Here is a 21,987-nt window from a genome sequence, read left to right on the forward strand (position 1 = left end):
ACTAACAGAGTATTTGGGTGAAGTATCACTCTAGGCTTACTTGTTCTTGCATTCTTCCCTAGGCATCTACTGCTGGTGACAACAGATTGTACTACATGGACTTTTGGCAATTATTAGCTGGCCAGGCACATCCACATACCATGCATGCACAGATACTCTTTAGCATACCGATTGGGATACTCCCGGCACAGAAATATGAAACTTAGACCTTAAGAAAGTTTCATATTAAAAAGTTAATTTGTAATTTATCAGTCTTTAAAAAAATAAAAAGCCTTTTGTTATCCTTTTTCAGCATAAGGAAAATGTTGTTTCCCACCAAGTTTTGTTACCTGCTACTGCTGCACCGTTTAACTTGTTTTCCTTTCAACATAGTAGTTCTACTAATCAGTATTTTTAAAATGTGAACAATTTTTAAATAAGCAAGTAACATCCCTGCCAATTCAATTACTTTTTTTTTTGTCTCATTTGAAACACTGGTATTTTCTACCAGCTGATATTTTGCCATGCTGCACCATTGTCATATGATAAATGCTGTCAAGGGTACACAGCAGCTACTTTAAAGGCTAACAGCCTAGGCAGCTGAAGTAGCTAAAAGTTAAATCAACATAACGATCCACCTTACAAAGGTCACTACCTCTAGAACATAAACTGCATGCACAGACATATATTTTTGCCTTTTATTATTTCAACACAGCCTTTTTGCAATCCATTGTTAACATCATAACTGAATTAACACATCAACTCAAAAAAGCATTTTTGTCTGGCCAAGGTCTGTCTACACATCGTTTTTCACCACCAGGGATATGTCATCAAGCAGACAGCACTAACCACATTCCACGGTGACACTGCAATATACAAGAAATATCCCTCTGTACTGGAATCAAATTGTTATCTTGCTGACACCAGGAAACCTCTCATGAAGCACAGAAAAGTTCACCTTTGGAAATACGAACCTTAGACTTTCCTCATTGTTTTAAGCTACCATTTTTTTCAGGGCTTTATGATGGGACATTCATTAGCACAGCAGCACAAAGATAGTCTAATTGATAAGGCTTCCTCATGGCTTTAAATTACCCTTTTTAGAAATTCAGTTCATCTTAAATTGGTAAAATCTGCTTGGAAGTTCAGAGTTCATCATCCTTGAAGAGCAATCATATACTTTCTTACATAAGCATTAGAGACCTATAAAAGCACAGCTGAAAGTTACTGTCTGTCTTGCTGATGAAACACAAAGGAAATATCCTTCATGGTTGAAGTAACATTATACAGTGGGCTCATGTGCACGCATCTTTATTTTATTCTAACAATTACGTGTTTCCCATCTTAATTTTGTACATTTGATCACTTTTCAGGAAGCTTACGTCTGTTTCCTAACCTGTGGTAGGTGCCCCTCTAGAGTGTTCATAAGGGAACAAATGACAAGGATAGAGTGAAAGGTTAAGAATGCAAGTCAAGTCATGATGATGCTTTACCCAGGCTGTTTCGGATGGAGCATGGAGTTTACGTGAAAGGCAAGACAGCATGGCAAGTTCTCATATAAAAACAATATCATTAAAACTGAGCTTTCAGCAGTCTAAGGAACTGTTCAATACCATAAAGCATTTATGTGAACTCTGTTCTCTCCTGAAATATCATCACTGTATGTACTTTCACAAAGTTTACTTATATTTTAAGTGTGAGAAGTTTAATCAATACACAGAAAGTTTGAGAAACATTGTATATATTTAAAAGAATACTTCCACTAATGATCAACCTCTTGTTAAATGGAAAACTGTTTACGGATACAGTTCACAACTAAAAAGAGTTCAACATTTAAAAATGAACATACTTTATTATCCAAATAAGAACATAGTGAAGTCTCTTTCGTGAACTAGTTGAAATCATACATATTTACTAATTACTGGCAGAGATCCTCAGCTCAATCCAGGTTTAAGTCATACTTAAAAATCTCACTCTGCAAAGCACAGTAACTTGAAACTTCCACTGATTTCATCATCACAAAAAGATGTCAAACAGGATTTTATTTCAAAAAGTATCAGTAACTTCAATGCCTTTATTTACATATGGCCCAGATGAGATGTACAAGATGAAAAAATAAAGTGTCACAGGAGTACAAAGACTTGCATAATATGTATTTAGTCTTCAATAATCCAAAAAGCAATACAAATTGATGTGTAGAGAACAAGATTTTCCACTGTACTATTTTGACTGTATTCCATATGGATTATTTCCTGCATTACCGTTCAAACACTATCTAATTAAAGATGTCTAAATATTATGCTGTTTGTTATTACATTGGCTTTGAATTAAGTACAGAAAGAAAGTAGTAAAAATAGTAGTGAAGGAAGGTAGTAAAATATAAAATTTCACATAAGAAATGAGACAGTTTGAGAAAAGTGGGGGTTTATTACAGCTTTGCCATCATATGGCAAGTGTTCAGATCCACAAAGGTAAGCATGCAGTTCCTCAAGATGACAATGCTACTAAGCTTCTTAAAATGAGTCTGTGGATCTGAGCCACTGTTCAGAAAGAAATTTTCCCAGTAGAGGAGCTATTCTTTTGAATTCATTCCTTTATAATTGGCTGAAGGTGTGCGCTCATGACGATTAAAATCTAAGCACATTAAGAACTTGAAGTTCCTGAGGTGTTAGCCATACAATAAGCTGCAAATGTTCAGTTTTTGGATGCCATTGCGGTATGAACCTTCAGCTTAAGCAAGCCAGTCAGTCTAAATAAATGAAGAGTACCAACAAACCCAACTGCTCACAGAAAGCTGCTAAAGCTTACAGAAAAATTTATTACTTAAACTGAGGGACAACTGGAAGTTTTCTAAAGCACACAAACATATCACAATACCAAGAGTTTAAGAATGATTCACTTCTACACTTATAACAACAAATATTGTTTCTCTGGGGTTTCGACAATAGGAGCTTTTGAAGGGAAGGCCACTGTTATTGTAGAGATAGTTTCATTTTTGAGCACTTATATTGATCATACTATTTCTAGTACTTTGAGATATTGTTTTAGATTACAAAGGATGTAGATTACAAAGGATGTAGTCTTTCCTTGGGAAGATTTTCTTTAGTCCAGGGTTGCCCCAAATGAAAATTGCTTTCTTACTTCTTTGAGGAAAAGCACAGTATCGCTCTAAGACTTTACTACATACTATAGTAAACACTGGAGAAGTCATTCTATTCCTGTTCATATCCTGTTACAATTTGGCAATTATTTTTTTGTGTAAGAAACTTAGATTTCACCAGTCATGGTAAAGGAGAAATACATAGGAAGTATAGGAAGAAAATCTTGAAGGAAGTAAACAAACACACAAATAATAACTTAAGCTGACTTACGTAAATGAATGAAAAAAAACACTACTACCTTTGATGAGACTATTCTGTTATCTGGAAATCTCTGTGGAATGTATGCTTCAGTGCCTGGAGGTGGTTCACGATGCCCAACATAAATAGTCCGACTGTCCACCCAGTTCTCTTCTCCAGCACACTATGGGGGAAAAACAATCATATCAGTTCACTCAGTACTTCTGCAGTAAGATGAGTCACACACTAAATTAACTAGTCATGTGTGTGATCATCAACACAAATAGCCTTCAGTGCCTGATCCCTCACACTTCTCTGCATAAAGACCACTAAAACATAAAATCAAGACAATTGTCAAAACTCTGCCTCAATAGCCCTGCACCTTCCCTTTTTAGTTTTATAACTGAAAAAAGAAGAATGGCTTAAGATTTTCTCAGTCAAATTAGATACTTAGTAAGTGTTTACGTGGTTGCTACTCATTTTACTACTGATAAAAATCAGTAGTAATTAAAATGTTTATATACACATACACACATATGTATATAGCAAAGTTACATCTCATTTTTGAGACTAATCAGCTTGGTATTTTATTTGCAGCAAGGTGAAACTCTGTTCTCTTAAATACCAGTAATAACAATTTCTGCAGAAACAAATAAGCTTAGGGACTCTCAGATTGCCAGGAAAAGACCTCAGCTTGTCAACTCAGATCTCTTGCTCTTTAATGAAAGTTGTGTCTGCAACCAGAAAAACAGTAGGTGAGTCAAAGTAAAATGCTCATATATTTGCATCATGAACCCCCACCACACCTACAGGTTGTCAAAAAATGTACAAGTTAGTCTAGAAAATACTTACACAAAAACAAAATGACTTTTTTTTATTTAGAAATATATGTATTTTTTTTTAAACGGACTTGGATTACGAAAGGTTTGATGACCCTGAGTATTGTGTTAACACCAAGTAAACCAATGTAATGTCACAACATTTGTATCCCTAAAGAAAAGTTCTATAAAATTTACTTTAATTTATCTTCTGTTAGCCTAATTGGATCTGGTTTTATCACAAATTGGGATTTCACCACAAAGTACAAAATCACATCTAACTTAATTTTAACTATCTGCTAGCACAGAACATTTATTTTTTACATGTTAACAAACAATAGAAAACACTTGCACTTTACTAACTTAATTCAACAACTTCAAAACCCCAAAACATTCACAGTCCAAGTATAAAATTTAACAGGGAAGAGTGAGACTATGCTCTTCAGTCAGGTAAAAATGCAATGCAAAAACTAGCATGCATTATTCACTAAGACCACAAGGAAACCCACTTGCATGAATAAGAAAAAGAAGCTCTCAGGAAAATAGCACTGTAAGTCAGGATGCATGCCACTTCAAAAATCAAAACACAGGAATTTAATATCTGGTATAATGCTAACCTACAAAGCCAAACATATGGATCCAAGAATTATTTTAATGTTCAGGTATTGCATATGAGAGATCATTTACAGAATGACACCAGAGTAAGTGAGAAGAAAAAAAAAAAAAAGCAATCTGATGTTGCTGCCAGAACAATGAACTACATTCACTTTTTTAAAAAAAACTTTTATTACTTAAGTCCATTAAGGATATGTCCAAGAAACCATAAATAAACCTAAACCTTAGCATTATCTGCTTCTATTTATAGCATAAAGCTCAATGTACTGAGACCTCATTTCACTGGCACATCAATGAAGAAGTGTTACTTAGCTTTTACTCTTTCAAGCAGGGTCAGCAATATAGAAAGCAAAGACCAGAAAAAAATACCATGTCATCTTTATGTAACACTAAATAGAGCCAGTTAACAGGATTATACCTTAATGCATGTATGAGTTCAAATATTAATAAAGCCTATTTTTCTGATTTAAAAAAATCAAACTGAAACTAGTTTGAGATTCACCTTCATGCTACCCTGCTAATTTTTCTCTAAATTTAATTTAAATAAATATATATTATTTGAAGAGACAAGGGGGTTAGTACTCAACAGGTGACAGCAAAAGGATGATAGGAAGATGCTAGTGGTAGCTCCTGGAGAAGTACCTGACCTTGAAAGTTTCAAAGTCTTTCAACTATTTTTAGTAGAGATTTGACTTACACTTTGGAAATCAATAGAAACAGTGAACGACATTTCCTGACTCTCCACTTGAACTAGTAATTCAGACATTAGTAGCAACAATCTTCAGTTCAAAATTACATTCTCTCTCCAAATAATGTAAACACAAACACTAATAAGTTAATATGCATTAAGTACAGCTGAAAACTCAGCTGAAATCTGCCATAGTCAGTCTCTAAGTACAATCTTACTTTTTTGTTAAATACTTTCCCAGAAAGAGTCATAAACGGACAGTGCACTGTCCACAGATTTCACAGCAATGAAATCTCAGGATCAGCTATAGCCTTGTTCGCTCAGGCTGTACACAGCAATACTTTACACGCGTAGAGGCAGGCTTTGGCAACAGCCTGGTGTTTCAGTAAAACACTACTATTTGATCTCAATAAAGCAATTAGCACCATTGTTAAAACTGCACACCGAATACACAGCTGCTCAATCACTTTGGAGTTTTAGGATAACATACTGACAAGCTATTATCACTGAAATTCTGCATGAAGAACTAATGGTGCACAGTGTGAAAAAAAAACAAAACCAAAAACTTTTGCACATAGATGTTGCTCATATCTAACTGGATATGTTACAAAAAGCTCTGCACTAAAAAATGGTCTCTGTTTCTAATTTTTCATTCAGTGGAGAGAAGTAGCTTCAGTATCTCAGGAAGCTGTAATTCACTCAAGTGAAAAAAAGAACTCATCTTTCCTTTCTAATATCTTAAAACAAATTATCTTCTTTACTTATCATACACTATTTACCAAACCATGAGATCATATAATCTCATCTTTCCCTTCATTTGTCAAATGTACTAAGTACCTGTTCTTTTACACTTTACTCTGCACATAAATGTGCAGCCACCTCCCTATGCAAACATGGTGCAATGTGCAAATTTTCAAACCTTTCAAAATCCAATCAAATCCTATGTCTCTTTGAAGTCAGACCTGATCAATAAATCATAAAAAGTAGAATCCCTCTAAATAAATAAATCTGAATTTCTCTTAACTGCTAGCCAGTAAAAGATATTAAGAATTTATATAGACGACTTTGCAAAGTGTCATTAATTTACGTGTATTTCTTTGTGGAAATAAGGGGTGAAATTCTCGTCCCCTTAAAGGATCTTAGTAAGCATTTAAATGTCAGGCAAACTCACTAAGATCCACATAGAGCACTTAAGATTTATGTTTTCTTCACAGCATTATATCAGTCCTCCATATTAATGAACTAGGCTCAGAATGAAGAGTAAATACAACTTTACAAGCTGTTGAGATTGTTTTTATGTTTCATATAAATATAGAATGGCACAGATAAAATAATTCAAACATATAATTATCAGATAGAGAATTTATCAGGTTTTATAATTTGAAAGAGGACTACGTCAGTATTAGGTACTGTAAACAGAAAGTAAATTAGAACAACAGAACAACCTTCTCCCAGAAACTCCTGTGACTAATTAACACATTTCCTATGGGAGATGTCACTGCCATGGCATCTGTTGCCACAGAATATTTACTACCGCATTTATTTTCAGCAAATACATTTTAAATCCTTGCATGGTGATTTTTATCACAAATAAAATTTGAAAATAACTCTCTCCCAATACAATTGCCTACAAATTAGTGTTGGACATAGTTTATGGTTGGAGAAGACCTCCAAGATCATCAAGTCCAACCATCAACCTAACACCACCATGTCCACTAAACCATGTCCTGAAGTGCCACATCTACATGTTTTTTTGAACACTTCCAGGGATGGTGACTCCACCACTTCCTTGGGCAGCCTTTTCCAGTGCCTGACCACTCTTTCAGTAAATAAATTTATCCTAATATCGAATCTAAACCTCCCCTGCCACAATTTGAGACCATTTCCTCTCATCCTATCACTAGTTACTTGGGAGAAGAGACCAACACCCACCTCGCCACAACCTCCTTTCAGGTAGTTGTAGAGAGCAGTGAGGTCTCCCCTCAGCCTCCTCTTCTCCAGACTAAACAACCCCAGTTCCTTCAGCCGCTCCTCATAAGACTTGTGCTCCAGACCCCTCACCAGCTTCATTGCCCTTCTCTGAACGTGCTCCAGCAACTCAATGTCCTTCTTGTACTGAGGGGCCCAAAACTGAACACAGTATTCGAGTTGCAGCCTCACCAGTGCTGAGTACAGGGGCACAATTAAGTCCCTACTCCTACCAGCCACACTGTTCCTGGTACAAGCCAGAACGCTGTTGGCCTTCTTGACCACCTGGGCACACTGCTGGCTCATGTTCAGCATTCTGTCTACCAGCACCCCCAGGTCCCTTTCCACTGAGCAGCTTTCCAGCCACTCTTCCCCAACCCTGTAGCGTTGCATGGGGTTGTGATTCAAGTGCAGGTCCTGGCACTTGGCCTTGTTGAGCCTCATACAATTCACCTCAGCCCCTCGATCCAGCCTGTCCAGATCCCTCTGCAGAGCCTTCCTACCCTCAAGCAGATCAACACTCCTGCCCAATTTGGTGTCATCTGCAAACTTACTGATGGAGCACTCAATCTCCTTGTCCAGATCACTGGACTCATTAAACGAGATTGGCCCCAGCACTGAGCCCTGGGGAACACCACTTGTGACTGGCTGCCAACTGGATTTAACTCCGCTCACCACAACCCTCTGGGCTTGACCAGACAGTATTTTACCTATCGCAGGGTACACTTAAGTCATGAGCTACCAGCTTCTCTAGGAGAATACTGTGACAGACGGTGTCAAAGGCTTTGCTAAGTTCCAGGTAGATAACATCCACAGCCTTTCCCTCATCCACTACGCGGGTCACCTAGTCATAGAAGGAGACCAGGTTGGTCAAGTAGGACCTGCCTTTCATGAACCCGTGCTGGCTGGGCCTGATTCCCTGGTTGTCCCATACATGCCTGGTAAGCACACTCAAGATGAACCACTCCACAATCTTCCCAGGCACCGAGGTCAGGCTGACAGGCCTGTAGTACTCTGGATCCTCCTTTCTGCCCTTCTCCGAGAAGAGCATCACACTGGTAAGCCTCCAGTCATCTAGGACCTCCCCTGTTAATTAGGACTGCTGATAAATGATGGAGAGTGGCTTGGCAAGCTCCTCTGCCAGCTCCCTCAGTACCCTCAGGTGGATCCCATCCAGCCCCATAGTCTTGTACATGTCCACGAGGCATAGCAGGTCAATAACTGCTTCCTCCTGGATTGCGGGGGTTTCATTCTGCTCTCCATCCCCATCTTACAGCTCAGGGGCTGAACACCCTGGGGATAAACGGTCTGGCTATCAAAAACTGAGGCAAAGAAGGCATTAAGTACCTCAGCCTTTTCCTCATCCCTGGTGGCAGATCTTTCATAAATGGTCAATTTAAATATTGCTGACATACTGGCCCATTAGGTATAGCTATTTGTGATGCTTGTGCTTTCTCTACAATAGAAAGGGCCTTTAATTTCCCTATTTGTTTACATGAAAATTAGTAATAAAAGTTATACAGATACAAGTCTTCTATTCCTTTCACATATGCAATCTTCAACCAATTTCAAGGAATCACTGGCATGATGGTAGAAGTGTAGATCTGAAACATGTGCATTACTAGACAGCTGGAAACATGCCTTTGCTTAATTTCTTTCCCTTCCTCCCACTGTACCAGTTCTAGCACATTGTGCTCCTTGCTGCCAGTTGGATAGGGAGACAGTGTGCCTCCTTGCATGTCTCCCCAGCTGCAGTCAAGAAGAGTTACTACATGGAAATCCTTTCAAGAGTGTCTCACTTGAAATTAGAAAGGCAAATGAGAAACAAACTACACTGCAAATAGAAGTGATAAGAGAAGCTAGAAGGGAAAGTGTCACAAAGACACATGATATTTGGCAGCCTTAGCACTTAAATTAATTATAAATCAACTTTTTATCTAAGCAGCTCCAGACTAACAGCCGAAATGAAGGTTTGTGAAGAAAATTTACAGCTTCTTTAGGTGCTAACATAAGCTGCAAAACGAGCAATTTTATTTCTTGCAAGGCAACTAAATGCCACAAAGACTTGCATGCAGTGTCAGTCACACTCAAGACTATCTGTAAAGATACTTTTAAAGTGAGATGCTTTTAAAGAAAAAGCTGTGCAGATACTTCAGAATGCAGGTGTTTGCCACTCTCTTAGTTACCAGGAAATACTTCTATTTGCACTAATTCATCAAGAAACATTCTAAACAGATAAAAATTTTCAGATCAGAAAATTGAAATTTTTAAAAAATTACTATTTTTACAGATTCTAAAGAAACAGGAGATACTAAATTATTAAGAAAAATCAAGCAAAAATATCTGCTGTCAATATTTTCAAAAGCACAAGTTAACTCATATTGTAAATACATATAGACTGAATGCCAGTCCTGCAGGCCACCGACACAGCAGCCAAAGAACATCCAAATGCTGCATGAACTGTTCTACCTGTATTACCCAAGAGCTTTAGTCCTTACGTTACATCTTTGTACTGGAAATTCACCAAAATATTTATTGTAAACTCATTTATAATTTATATAAAAATTATAATATATAATTAATATATAACATGATTTATTGTAAGCTCAATTATTATTTATTGTAAACTCCTTCTCTATATATTTACATATTTATCTATTTGTACTTAGCTGATACTGAACTACAGTTTCTTAATGAACAGTGACTTACAATTTAACACCTTTTTGTTTTTCTTGCTACACAAAGATTAACTATAAAAATAAGCTTCCCAGGTATGTCTGTAGCTATGCTACCATACATGCTTGAGCTTGTGCTCCAACCTCATCAAAAGCAAAGAACCCAAGAAACATGAGAGATAAAAAAAACTTTCAGCCACATAGTTGCTGCAGAAAGTGGTACAACTAATGTAGTTACTACATGTTAGTCTTCCACACCTACAAGGAGAAATCTAAATCCTCCTCAAAATTAGCAAGTGTCACGTTTTGACAAAATCCCATGTTATGCAAATTCAGTTTAGTGAAGAACACACACGCACATTTTGATATGACAAAGGACCCTAACTACAGATAAGGTTAAAGGTTAATGAAACATTTAGTTGGAGCTACTAGAAAAACTTACTTTCAAACTTTTACATAATTATACAATAGTATTCCAGTACAACTCTGGCACACTGAAGGAATATAAAATATTAATCTATGACTTTAAATACTGCAAATGAATGCCATATGTTGAAGTATTTTAGGAAAAAAGTAATGTGCCGATTCAAGTATGAGCACAAATTGTGTTTTATAGTTTTACCTACAGGTAAACACTATACAGGTGTTGCTGATTAAAAAGTCCATTTAATCCCTATGCATAAAAGTGGAGATTTTTAAGTTTTCCAAAAGTAAAAAGCAAAAAAAAAACCCAAAACCATCTGACTTCAGATTTGATAAAAAACAAGAGTTTTAAGCTTATAAAATGGCATGAAGGACATTCATCGCCTTTGAGTGTTCACATCAGGAGCATGAGTAAAGCTACTCATGATGCATAAGCAGCTTCATGACAATAACCACAAGTTTTTAGAATTTCCTTTGTTTTCACTGCACTTGAACATGAATTCCACAAAGATTAAATATTACTTGATAATTCCTTTGATGTATTGAGCTTTTTAATATTTACTTTTACTCTCAAAGAACAGACTTAAGGATTTGCCACTGAACAATATCAAGTACAATAAACATTGCACAACTTATTACTTTGACTTTTACAAACATCAAAAGATTTATTTCAAGAACAAACTTTGCTACAGTAACCAAATACTTATAAAAAGTAAACTAATACTATTTGCTTCTATTAGTTGTATTTTAAGAGTTAGATATTCATACAAAATTACTATTTTACATTACAGCTATTTCCTTTGTCATATTTAGTGTCAGAAAAATGTAGGCAACATTAAAAAAATCAGTCACAACACAAAATAAATGAAATTAAGTGGACTAGTTAGAAGCTAGTACCAGTTGCTATTAAAAAAAATCTAAAAAGTCCACATATATGTTATACAAGTAATTAAATAGCAAACTTCAGAAATCAAAATAGCTAATGCTTAGTAGTCAAAACAATGAAAAGGAAACTCTGTAACTCAACTCTTTGGTAACAAAATTCAGAGAAACTCCAATACATAACTAGTCATTGAACAAGACAGAACACTGGGAATCTAGGATGGACTTCCCATTTTCACTATCTTAAATATTTCAATGAAGACTGAGTGAAGTTTAAACCAAAATATCATTAATAACTCACAAAACAAACATCTAATATAACAAAGGTGAGGAGCACTTAAATAAAACATTCTTTTTTTCCAGCTTGCATTCAGTGACTTGAAGGCACTAGAAGTTGATCCACAGTGACTGGCCATCCTGAGTAGACATTCCATACTTGTTGAATACTACTAATAAAAGTATTAATGATAGCCAGGGAACTCATAATAAGATCAACACAGTATGCCTAACACATCTGAAGTAAAGACCCAGTATACTCAGTACAGCGTCAATGATAATCTCTTGATCAAAAGTAGAGAAGGTATAAGTGACTTGATTTTAGTTAAAACTGTAGCTACCTCCCACTTTAAAATGTAAAATCATACACTCTAGCGTTTATCTATAGCTCAGCAAGTAAGGTTCTAAATAACGCTATGAGACTGGTATCAGTAATTACAGAACATGGATAACATGCTTTTGTAAACTTCTGATGCTCCATGTACCTCCTTTTATTTATTTGTGGAAGAAAAAAATGTCCACATTCAACTTTAATGTATCAAAGTTGTTCTGTGTCCTTCATGCAGGAAAAGTGGAGTTATTTTTAGAAAAATCTTTCTAGAACAATCTTTGTTTATCAAGTCTAGAACTGTACTGTACATTGAGATTAATATATTCTAAGCTGCAATGATTTTGATAATAAAGGTAAAGGAGGTTACGTAGCCTTGTCTGGCGTGAGACGATAAGTGTAATCTCAGCCTCCACATGCTTGCCATTCAATGCCACAGAAAAGGCTGAACAACCTTTTGCTGTTGTGAGTTTCTATTCAGCACAAAAGCATACATAAAAACACAAGAGACAGCACCTTTTTCTAGGCTTTGATTTACTGCTGTGACTTCTTTATTGCGGGGGAGGGATGGAGGCGAGTAGCTACAATACATCACCTCCTAAAAACAGCTTGTGGTAGGACAGTCTCTTTTTATCACAAAACTCTCCCTTTCAGGACTCTAGCAATTTAATAAATTCCCCCTTTTTTTCCCCTAGACAAACATACCCCACAGCATTAACTCACATCTTCAACAAGCTAGTTAACTACTCCCTAAAGAAATGTTTCTCAGACTTCAAAGGATGATCTGACATCCTTTACCTTTGTCAACAACAAGCAAACTGAAAATAAGAAAAAACCTGAACATTTGCTTCCAAATAGAAGACCACAAAGGAAACCAACATTAGCCAAGAGTAGCTTACAGGAGGTTGACAGTCTCCCATACCCCATATACTGGGAACCCATACCGTAAGTAAACTCCCAGCACAAAGTACACACTGGCAGGAAACATCTTTCATTCAGCAAACTTGAAAAAGTATGTATGTACTTGAGGACACCAGAGGCTCTATGGGCCCTTCAAGAACCACGCTGAAAGTATCAGGCTTATGTGAAGTCTCCATGACAGGTTAATCTCAGGGGAGGAAAAAAAAAAAAAAATTCATCTTCAAATAGGAGAAGGATACCTAAGAGGTGTTACTTCAGCTGAACAAGTATCCAAAAAAACCCCACTTTAAACCAGAATCATCAGGACTATTTTACTTCGCTCTATATGACAGGCTAAAGAACCTACAAACTGAAACCGATAGGAAATCACAGAAAGGGGAAAATGCTTATTTTTTCCTTTTGCAACATTTTGTTGTATTTTAAATGTATACATATACTTAAGAAATAGAGTTATTACAACAGTGGAGAAAATATTTTTAGTACATTGTTTCCGTTCTTAGTGTTACGTTTTTAAAAAGAGCCCAATAGACAGATTTTTCTCTTTGAAGATCTAGTTTTTATGCTCAATAAAACTCATCTGTTCCCAGGAAGCAGTGCGCCCCCTCAATCTGTCTCCCTCTTGTTTGACTAGAAATTCCTGGGACTGGTCCAAGGAAGGAGAAAAAAAAAAAACAAAAAACAAAAAACCCCCACAAAACAGCAAATTCTCAGTTCCTGCAAAATTCAGTTAGAAAAACAATTAGGAGTTCTGAACTAGCTTGTCATGCTATTTTTTTACATCTTCATATGCAGGAAATAAATGGATACAAAGTCTAAAGAGAACGTCCAATACTCTTATACTGCAACTATCTTCCAAATATTGCTTATTTAGAAAATACATGACCATAACAAACTTGTATTTGGTTCACACTTCCTTATTCATAGATCTTCTCAAATTATTACAGATTTACTAAGCAATATGATCGGAGTTCAAAGTTCAACAAAACTGTAAAACTGTCTATATTCTGAGCAGAGCTTTGAACCAAACATCTTCCACCAGACAAGTTTAACTGCTTGCATAAACTTACAAACACCTACAATTCAGGTAATTTGGGGAAAGGTAGTTTTATGTTGTGTTTAAAACCAGCCAACATGAGTTTTATGATTACCAGGCCAATTTCAGTAACAAGTGTGTTTGCAAACACAAGCCTGAGTATTCAAGACATTTAATTCTACCAGGCATTTTTTTAGCTTAAGATTTCAAGAATATTGCAAGCCAAAGGCAAAACTCAAATCAAGTCAGAAATCATTGTTCCACTCATTTCCCCCCTTCTCCCCAAAAATGCTGTAGAATAAGAGAAGATTATATAAATCCTCCTTCAGCCATATCACAAACATACACTCATAAAAATGAGGCACGTTTGGCTCCTATAGAAGAACATATTATCAAGTGAAGACCAGTGATGAGTGGCGTTCCTCAGGGATCCACATTGGACCCGGCCCTGTTCAACATCTCTGTCAGTGACAGAGAGTAGGATTGAGTGCACCCTCAGCAAGTTTGCCGATGACACCAAGCTGCGTGGTGCCATTGACACTCTGGAGGGAAGAGATGCCATCCAGAGGAATCTTGACAAGCTGGAGAGGTGGGCCCATGCAAACCTCATGAAGTTCAACCAGGCCAGGTGCGAAGTCCTGCACACGGGTCTGGGCAATCCCAGGCATAAATACAGGCTGAGTGGAAAACAGACTGAAAGCAGCCCTGAGGAGAAAGACTTGGGAGTGCTGGTGGATGAGAAGCTCAACATGAGCCAACAATGCACCCTTGCAGCCCAAGGCCAACCACATCCTGGTCTGCATCAAGAGGACTGTGGCCAACAGGTCGAGAGAGGTGATTCTGCCCCTCTACTCTGCTCTGGTGAGACCTCACCTGGAGTACTGTGTCCAGCTCTGGAGCCCCCAACATAAGAGGGACATGGACCAGTTGGAGAGGGTCCAGAGGAGGGCCATGAAGATGATAAAAGGGCTGGAGCGCCTTTCCTATGAGGACAGATTGAGAGAGTTGGGGCTGTTCAGCCTGGAAAAGAGAAGGCTCTAGGAAGACCTTATAGTGGCCTTCCAGTACCTAAAGGGAGCCTACAGGAAAGATGGGGGAAAAAACAAAACAAAACAAAAACAAACAAACAAAAAACCTCTTCAGCAAAGCCTGTTGTGACAGCACAAGGGATAATGGTTTCAAAACAGAGGGAGGTAAACTCGGACTGGACATAAGGAGAAAATTTTTTATGATGAGGGTGGTGGAATACTGGCACAGGTTGCCCAGAGAGGTGATGGAAGCCCCATCCCTGGAAACATTCAAGGCCAGGTTGGACAGGGCTCTGAGCAACCTGATCCAGCTGGAGATGTCCCTGCTTCTTGCAGGGGGTTTGGACTAGATAACCTTTGAAGGTCCCTTCCAACCCAAACCATTCTATGATCAGTTTTGTAAAATCTGCATGTTTCCAAACTGTTTTGGCTACATGCTGCAGACTTCAGGATGTGTCCTACAGGCACGATCAGCTGTCCTGCAGGCAGAAGAGATGGGGCAAGATACCAAAATTATAGTGCCAAAAATAAAACTTCAGGTGATAGCCCGAGGGGTATTACTACAAATGAGATAACTAATCCTTAGCAGTATCCTGGTCAGTAGTATAACGTCTTACTGGAGTTATTTCTGTCTACTTCCTAATACTTTCTTTTCCCCCCATCTATAAGAAGATTTCATCCATAAATCCATAAAGAGAGGTAATTTCAGGAGGGGGAAAGTAATTTGCTTTTGCCTTCTAGAAACAACCACTCTGAGTTTTAGGAAGCACTATATTGGAGAATTCCTTGGAAATAAAATACAGCTACACTTAATAAATGCAGACAGGAATACCAGTCACAGATCCTGACTTGAATTCTCTCGGCAGCCATAGTACAAATAAAAAAAGGAAACTCACTATTTTGTCTTATAAATAAGCAACTATGACTAAAACCAAGGAAAGTAGAAGTTATTTTCACATTTACTTTAGTTTTTACTATATGACTGCATCTGAGGCCCTGCCACAGCAGCAGTATCAGTTACCATATCCAACAACCATGCCCCTGGAAGGGGATAGTTGCTATAAGTCTAGTGCAAAGAAAGATCATGAGTCTACCAGTTACCCTGTTAACTTTTTTCTACTACACACGGCTCCTGAGGGGTCGATTATACATTATAAGTTGAATTCAAACAGAGTAAGTATTCTGATTGTAAGACATAATTACTTACTTTGTTTCTTAACGTAAGTTGATTATGTGCTTACATAAGAGGCTATCCGGTGGCAGCTGGAAAGTTTTACTTTTGCTGAGCCACCGCCTCTACTCAGTGGGGCACTGTGTGGCAGAAATGGCACTGGACTTTCCTTCCAATGGTAGGTGAAGTCACCTTCACATCAGTTTGTCAAATTCTGACACATACAAGGAATAAGGATATTATGTGGCAAGTTGTAACACAAGGGAGTTAACTGTGCTATTGTTTTGAATAAAAGGAAAGTGTGTAACAAGGACTCTTAAAGACAAGACCTCCAGATGCTTTTGTGAGGACATTGAAAGAAGCCTATTAAGGAGATAATGGGTTCATGTTCAGGGTGATTTCTTACATTTACAAAAACACTTCATATAAATCCTTCCAAATAACAAGTGTTAAAATCCTATAAAAATGTCCTATCAGACGACTACACCTCTAAATAATCTTAATATTCTACAGAAAAACTTTCTGAAGATAAGTCCAGGATAGATTTTGTTTGCAGGCTCACGTACACAGCATCCTCTCTTGATTCACTGCACCTTTGAAACAGAGTCAAAGTACCAACCATCAAGGAACAATCATGATTTCACATATATATTATATATATATATATAATATATATATATATATATAATATATATATAATATATATTATATATATAATCAACATCTTGAGTGAAAACAAAGCAAAAAACTAAAACCTGAGTAAATCATGTACGTTTAAACATCTGTATTAGAACCAATATCTTCCCTCCTATATACTCGATAAAATGAAGCCTTAGCACTAGACAAAAGCAAAGGTTTGTCCTTGTAAGGAGCAATAATATTGGATGGTTAATAGGGAACAAATACAAAACGATAAACTGTATGCTTTCACTTATTCCAGTGTCACAGCGTCACAAAACACTTGAACATACTGTGAAAAGAAAGGCTTCCTATGTCCCAAATATAAAAGTTATATTGACCTAGCGGTCCTGTAAGAATTGTAGTACTTTTCTTTGAAGGTTGCTTAGATTTCTATAATAGTAATTATTTTTAAAAGTCACTTTGCTGCAAATATATAAATTTAGTATCAAGATCAGCTGGTTTAGAAAATATATACATTTTGAGTACTTGTGAAAAAACTAATGTTTCACTCAAGGCCAACAAACAATAACAATACCATTTCTCTACAACAGTGTTCTTGATGTGCAACTGATGAAGCTACTTGCTTCAGATCAAAGTACACAGAGATCACAACCATAACCTCTATTATCTCCTTGGGCATATGGCAGAAACTGCCACCTCCCTAGTATCACCCTCAAAGAGAACTCTTCTGCATTTGCTCAGGGAGCTTAAATAGGATGAACCTTAGAAGAAAGTTCTCTTCATGCATGTGCACAAAGGGACGTGGACTAGGCAACAGACACAGAAGGGACAAGGTATCACGAAGCAACTCTAATTAATGCTTAAGCAACTAATTTTCCCTTCCCTTGTTATCATTAAGTTATATGCTACTGACCATTTTAAGAGTCTCTCTACTTCAATACTAGCAGATTTAAAACCAGGCGACAATTATATCCTAAATTACTCTTTCAAGTAGAGGAAAATTTGTCATGGACACAGAAGGTTAAATAAAGCCGATAATTTAAATTTCCCACAATAATTTGGTTAAAAAAAAATAAATTCATTGTTAACTGACTTTCAAACTGGTCCAAAATGGTCCAGAAAGTCCAAATTTGTACTTTACAGTGAGGTGTCCATTAAAATTAACACTTCCTGCAAGACTCTCCTATCACTAGTTTTAGAATCATAGAATGGTTAGAGTTGGAAGGGACCTTCAAAGGACATCTAGTCCAACCCCCCTGCAAGAAGCAGGGACATCCCCCACTAGATCAGGTTGCTCAGAGCCTCATCCAGCCTGGCCTTGAACGTTTCTAGGGATGGGGCTTCCATCACCTCTCTGGGCAACCTGTTCCCGTGTTCTACAACTCGCATTGTAAAAAATTTTTTCCTAATATCCATTTACTTGCAAGTTAATTTTGAAAGCAGTATCAATACTGCAGATTCTGTGACAAAAAGCACATTTGATGGGGTTTTTAGAAGAAAAATTCGTTACTTTATCACATATGAAAAAAATCAACAGTACAGAAACAGAAGAAGAAAAACGTATAAGCTTGAATAGCTAGCATGACTGCTGTGGTTTATACCCAGTCAGCAACTAAGTACCATGCAACCACTTGTTCACCTTCCTCCTCCCTGGAAGGGAAATTGTGAAGATAATTGGAAAAAAAAGGAAAACTCGTGGGTTGAAATAAAGACAGTTTACTAAGACTAAAGGAAGATATAATAACAACAACATAGGGATAATAGAATACAGAAAATGAACAATACACAATTTCTTACAACCCAACAACCAAACTACTGATACAACCCATCCCAAGCGATCACAGAGGAAAATGGAGAGCGATCCCAGAACTGCAGTTTCCTGAGAGAAAGCATGTGTTGCCCACTGGCCAACCCCCCTTATATACCGAGCATGACCCCTACGGTGTGGAACACTTCCTTTGGCCAGTTTGTGTCAGCTGTACTGGCTATTGCCCTCCCAGCTGCTTGCACCTGCACATCAGCAAAACCTGGGAAGCTGAAAAAAGTCCTTGCTCTCTTTGCAACAACTAATAACATCAGTGCATTACCAACATTCTTCACATACCAAATCCCATGCTAAATCCAAAACATAGCAGCTACTGGGAAGAAAATTAGCTCCATCCCAGCCCAAACCAGGACAATGCCAAACTGAAGTTTATTTGCTTAGCAGACTCACTTTCAAGAATGAATATTTTTTATCAAAGCCTGAAACTATTTCACTGTTGAAAACATTTTAATAGTTAAATACATAAATAGGTTATCTTAAAAAAACTCCAAATATTATGAAGACGGATTTTAACTCTCAAGGTATTTAAATATCCTATCATAACACATTAATACAGAACATGTCTAAAACCAGTCAAGTCTGGATTTAAAAATGGCACATGAATTTCACCAGTAGCATAACAGTGATACTACTTGCTTTAGGTTATCCATTGCATGGAATGTACACTGCCTCAGCAGTCTGTGGTTCCATGGCATGAAATAATAGTTTCTAAGTTTCTCTCAAATTCAGTGTAAGGTAATCCTTCTAACTCTCATATGCTATCTTTGGCTTTTCCTTGCACTCTCTCTCCAACATTTAAACAGATTTATTATCATGTAGATACCAGAACAAGGAATAAATAGCACTCCAGTTTCATTCTTAACAGTACAGAAATCTGTTTACTCCTAATGTTTCCATTTTAATGTTACATACTCATTCAAGGTAAGTGAAATGTTATTTATAAATCCTTCTGGTGCTTTGTTTATACATCTGCACAGATACAAAACTGGACAGATGGGAAAGGATTTTCCTCAAATGTGATGCTAGCTGGAAACCTTATGGGTAAAAAAACCAAAACAAAACTAAATTCCATCTGCTAAAAAATATTTGGGTTTCAAGATTAAATTGAGCATTTTTTCCCTTTTAACCCCTCATCTTAATATCAACCTCCTTATTGGCATCTGCACTCTGAAAGTCTACGTATATCTAAATATTGTAAAGATTAATACAGCACTTGATTTGCCAAATACTTAGTAGTTAGGAATACTCTCATAACAAATAGTTTTACACAGTCTTGGTGTACCTCAGGTACACCTCAAAGAAGAAAGGACACAGGGGGGCCACCCATGCTGGTAAGCTTTGCAAGCTCTCCAGTTCAAAGACAGGGAAATGCCTACACTTAATACTTTTTCCTAATTTATTTACAATAGGATTTGCTAAGCAAATTAAACTGAAGACTGGTGAAAGAAGTGAAAAGCCAACAAGCACAGGGTTATATACTGAAGAGATTAGACCTACTTAATAGGAGGCAGAAAAGAAATGCATGTCTCTGGGAAGAATCTTAAAGCTGATAGAAAAGCTTTTATCTGTAAAGATGTTAAACTCCTCAATGCTATCTCATGTACTTACAACAGAAAAAAAAAAAAAAAACATTCTAGATGTTGGGAGCTGTTAAAAAGGAATTAAAAAAGTAAAAAAAGGAGGAGAAAAAAAAAAAAAAAAAAGAGGGAGAGGAAGGAGGGAAGTCCATACAAGTCAAAGGGCTTTGGAGAACATGTAACATGCTAACGCACTGACCAAAAGAGATCATGCAACAGGGTAAACTCACCTTGGCATCTGCACATGGGAAAACAGCAACTACTTACAACAGCTGTCCTGGGCTGGCTGCCTGATGGCCGCCACCAGGCTGGGCAACCATGCCCCTCAGCACCTTCCAGAAGGCCTTGTCTGTTAGGCCCCACTTTTAATCACAAAAAAAAGCCAACACCTGGGTAGAAACTGAACACAGGGCTCCCAAAATGGCAAGAAAGGCACTGTGGGAAAGGGTGGAGAAGGAGCTGATCTAAGCACACTGTGGGGAAAGAGGCAGGGAGCACCCCGTCACTGCCAGGCCCCGCATAGGAAAGATCCCGAGAGCACGAGCTTCCCAAAAACCAAAGGAGCATGTAGACAAAGCTGATGCAGTTTGCTCTGAGATAGCTGCAAAGCCCTGTTGTAAGACAGGGAAACACCAGAGTAAACTAGAAAGGTGAATTCCACTCTAATCTTACAGGAGACCATCTGCACACTTTTTTCTTTCTCTAAGCATCCAGGTTTCACTGACAGAAGTGTTTCTGAAGTGTACACATCTGGATGAAGGAATTGGGTCTGTATGATACTCAGTTTTCTGACGTTAAAAGAAAAAACAAACAAAAAACCACAAACACACAGACATAACCACAAATGTATTTTTGAAGGTCTGGCAAAAAGCAAGTTCTACCTCTGTTGTACCCATGCAGCTGTCATCTTGTCTGACAGAGAGCATATGCTACTGAAAATCTGGCCTGATACACAGAATGTAACATCACTATGATCAGAGTACAAATAAACACAAGAAATAGGTAAAACTGTTTTCAATATCTGGGGTCAGAACAGCAGCCATTGCTGCACAGTGTCAAAAAGCCGTGACTTTACAGAGTCTGCTGAAACCCTGGCCTCAACCCCGCTACAGGTCATCTTTTGGCAGTCGCAGGAACACACAAATGATACCACCATCCAAGAAACAGTCAATATTGTCACTCACACTCATGTGACAAATGCCACTGTAGAGGCACACTTGTTTTATAAAGCCTTTTTCTCTTGGGGAAAAAAAATGGACACAGGAAAACTGCATCTTCAGTGCAAAACTGCAGGCATATGCTAAAATTCTTACCTGTGCCAGTACATCAGGCACCTTAGTGGTTTTCTAACGGCCACATGGTAGCCTCTACTATCACCATCAAAAGAGTGAGCAACACACAAAACAATCTGCTTATTCCACACATTGTAAGATGAAGATTAGTATCAGCTAAGAAAGCTTCTTAGCCACATCTCCGTAAGATGCTGTGAAAGCAAACAAAGAATTTCTACAAAAATACAGCACTGGAGAGATTCATGAACTTCAAACTTAAGTTACATGAATGGATATGGGAAAACCATCTACCTGAGAGGGTCCCATCTAGTGAAGTACAAAAACTGAGGAGACATCTTTGCGGCAAATACTGACTTGCACTGGAGATGCAAGTTTGTGAATGATTGAACAACTGCTTGCTGTTGAAAGACACTACAATGGATCTTCTCCTTTGCTATTCTGGCTTCTGAAGACACAGATATTTTCTTTCTGTACAGAATAATTTTTTTCCTTCTCACCTTGTACACAA

The 21,987-nt window shown here is 37.5% G+C and overlaps 1 protein-coding gene across 2 annotated transcripts in view; it reads right to left on the reverse strand.

Annotated features, from left to right (window-relative positions):
- ATP11A (ATPase phospholipid transporting 11A) overlaps positions 1-21,987 on the reverse strand; it is a 128,143-nt gene that overhangs the window by 65,748 nt on the left and 40,408 nt on the right. For both annotated transcript variants that reach the window (XM_086770348.1, XM_086770356.1), the window contains exon 2: positions 3,379-3,501. In XM_086770348.1, the coding sequence (XP_086626474.1) occupies positions 3,379-3,501 (123 nt within the window). The remainder of the gene's footprint in view (positions 1-3,378; positions 3,502-21,987) is intronic.

Source organism: Chlamydotis macqueenii, chromosome 1, assembly GCF_036417535.1.
Source record: "Chlamydotis macqueenii isolate bChlMac1 chromosome 1, bChlMac1.mat, whole genome shotgun sequence".
NCBI lineage: Eukaryota > Metazoa > Chordata > Aves > Otidiformes > Otididae > Chlamydotis > Chlamydotis macqueenii.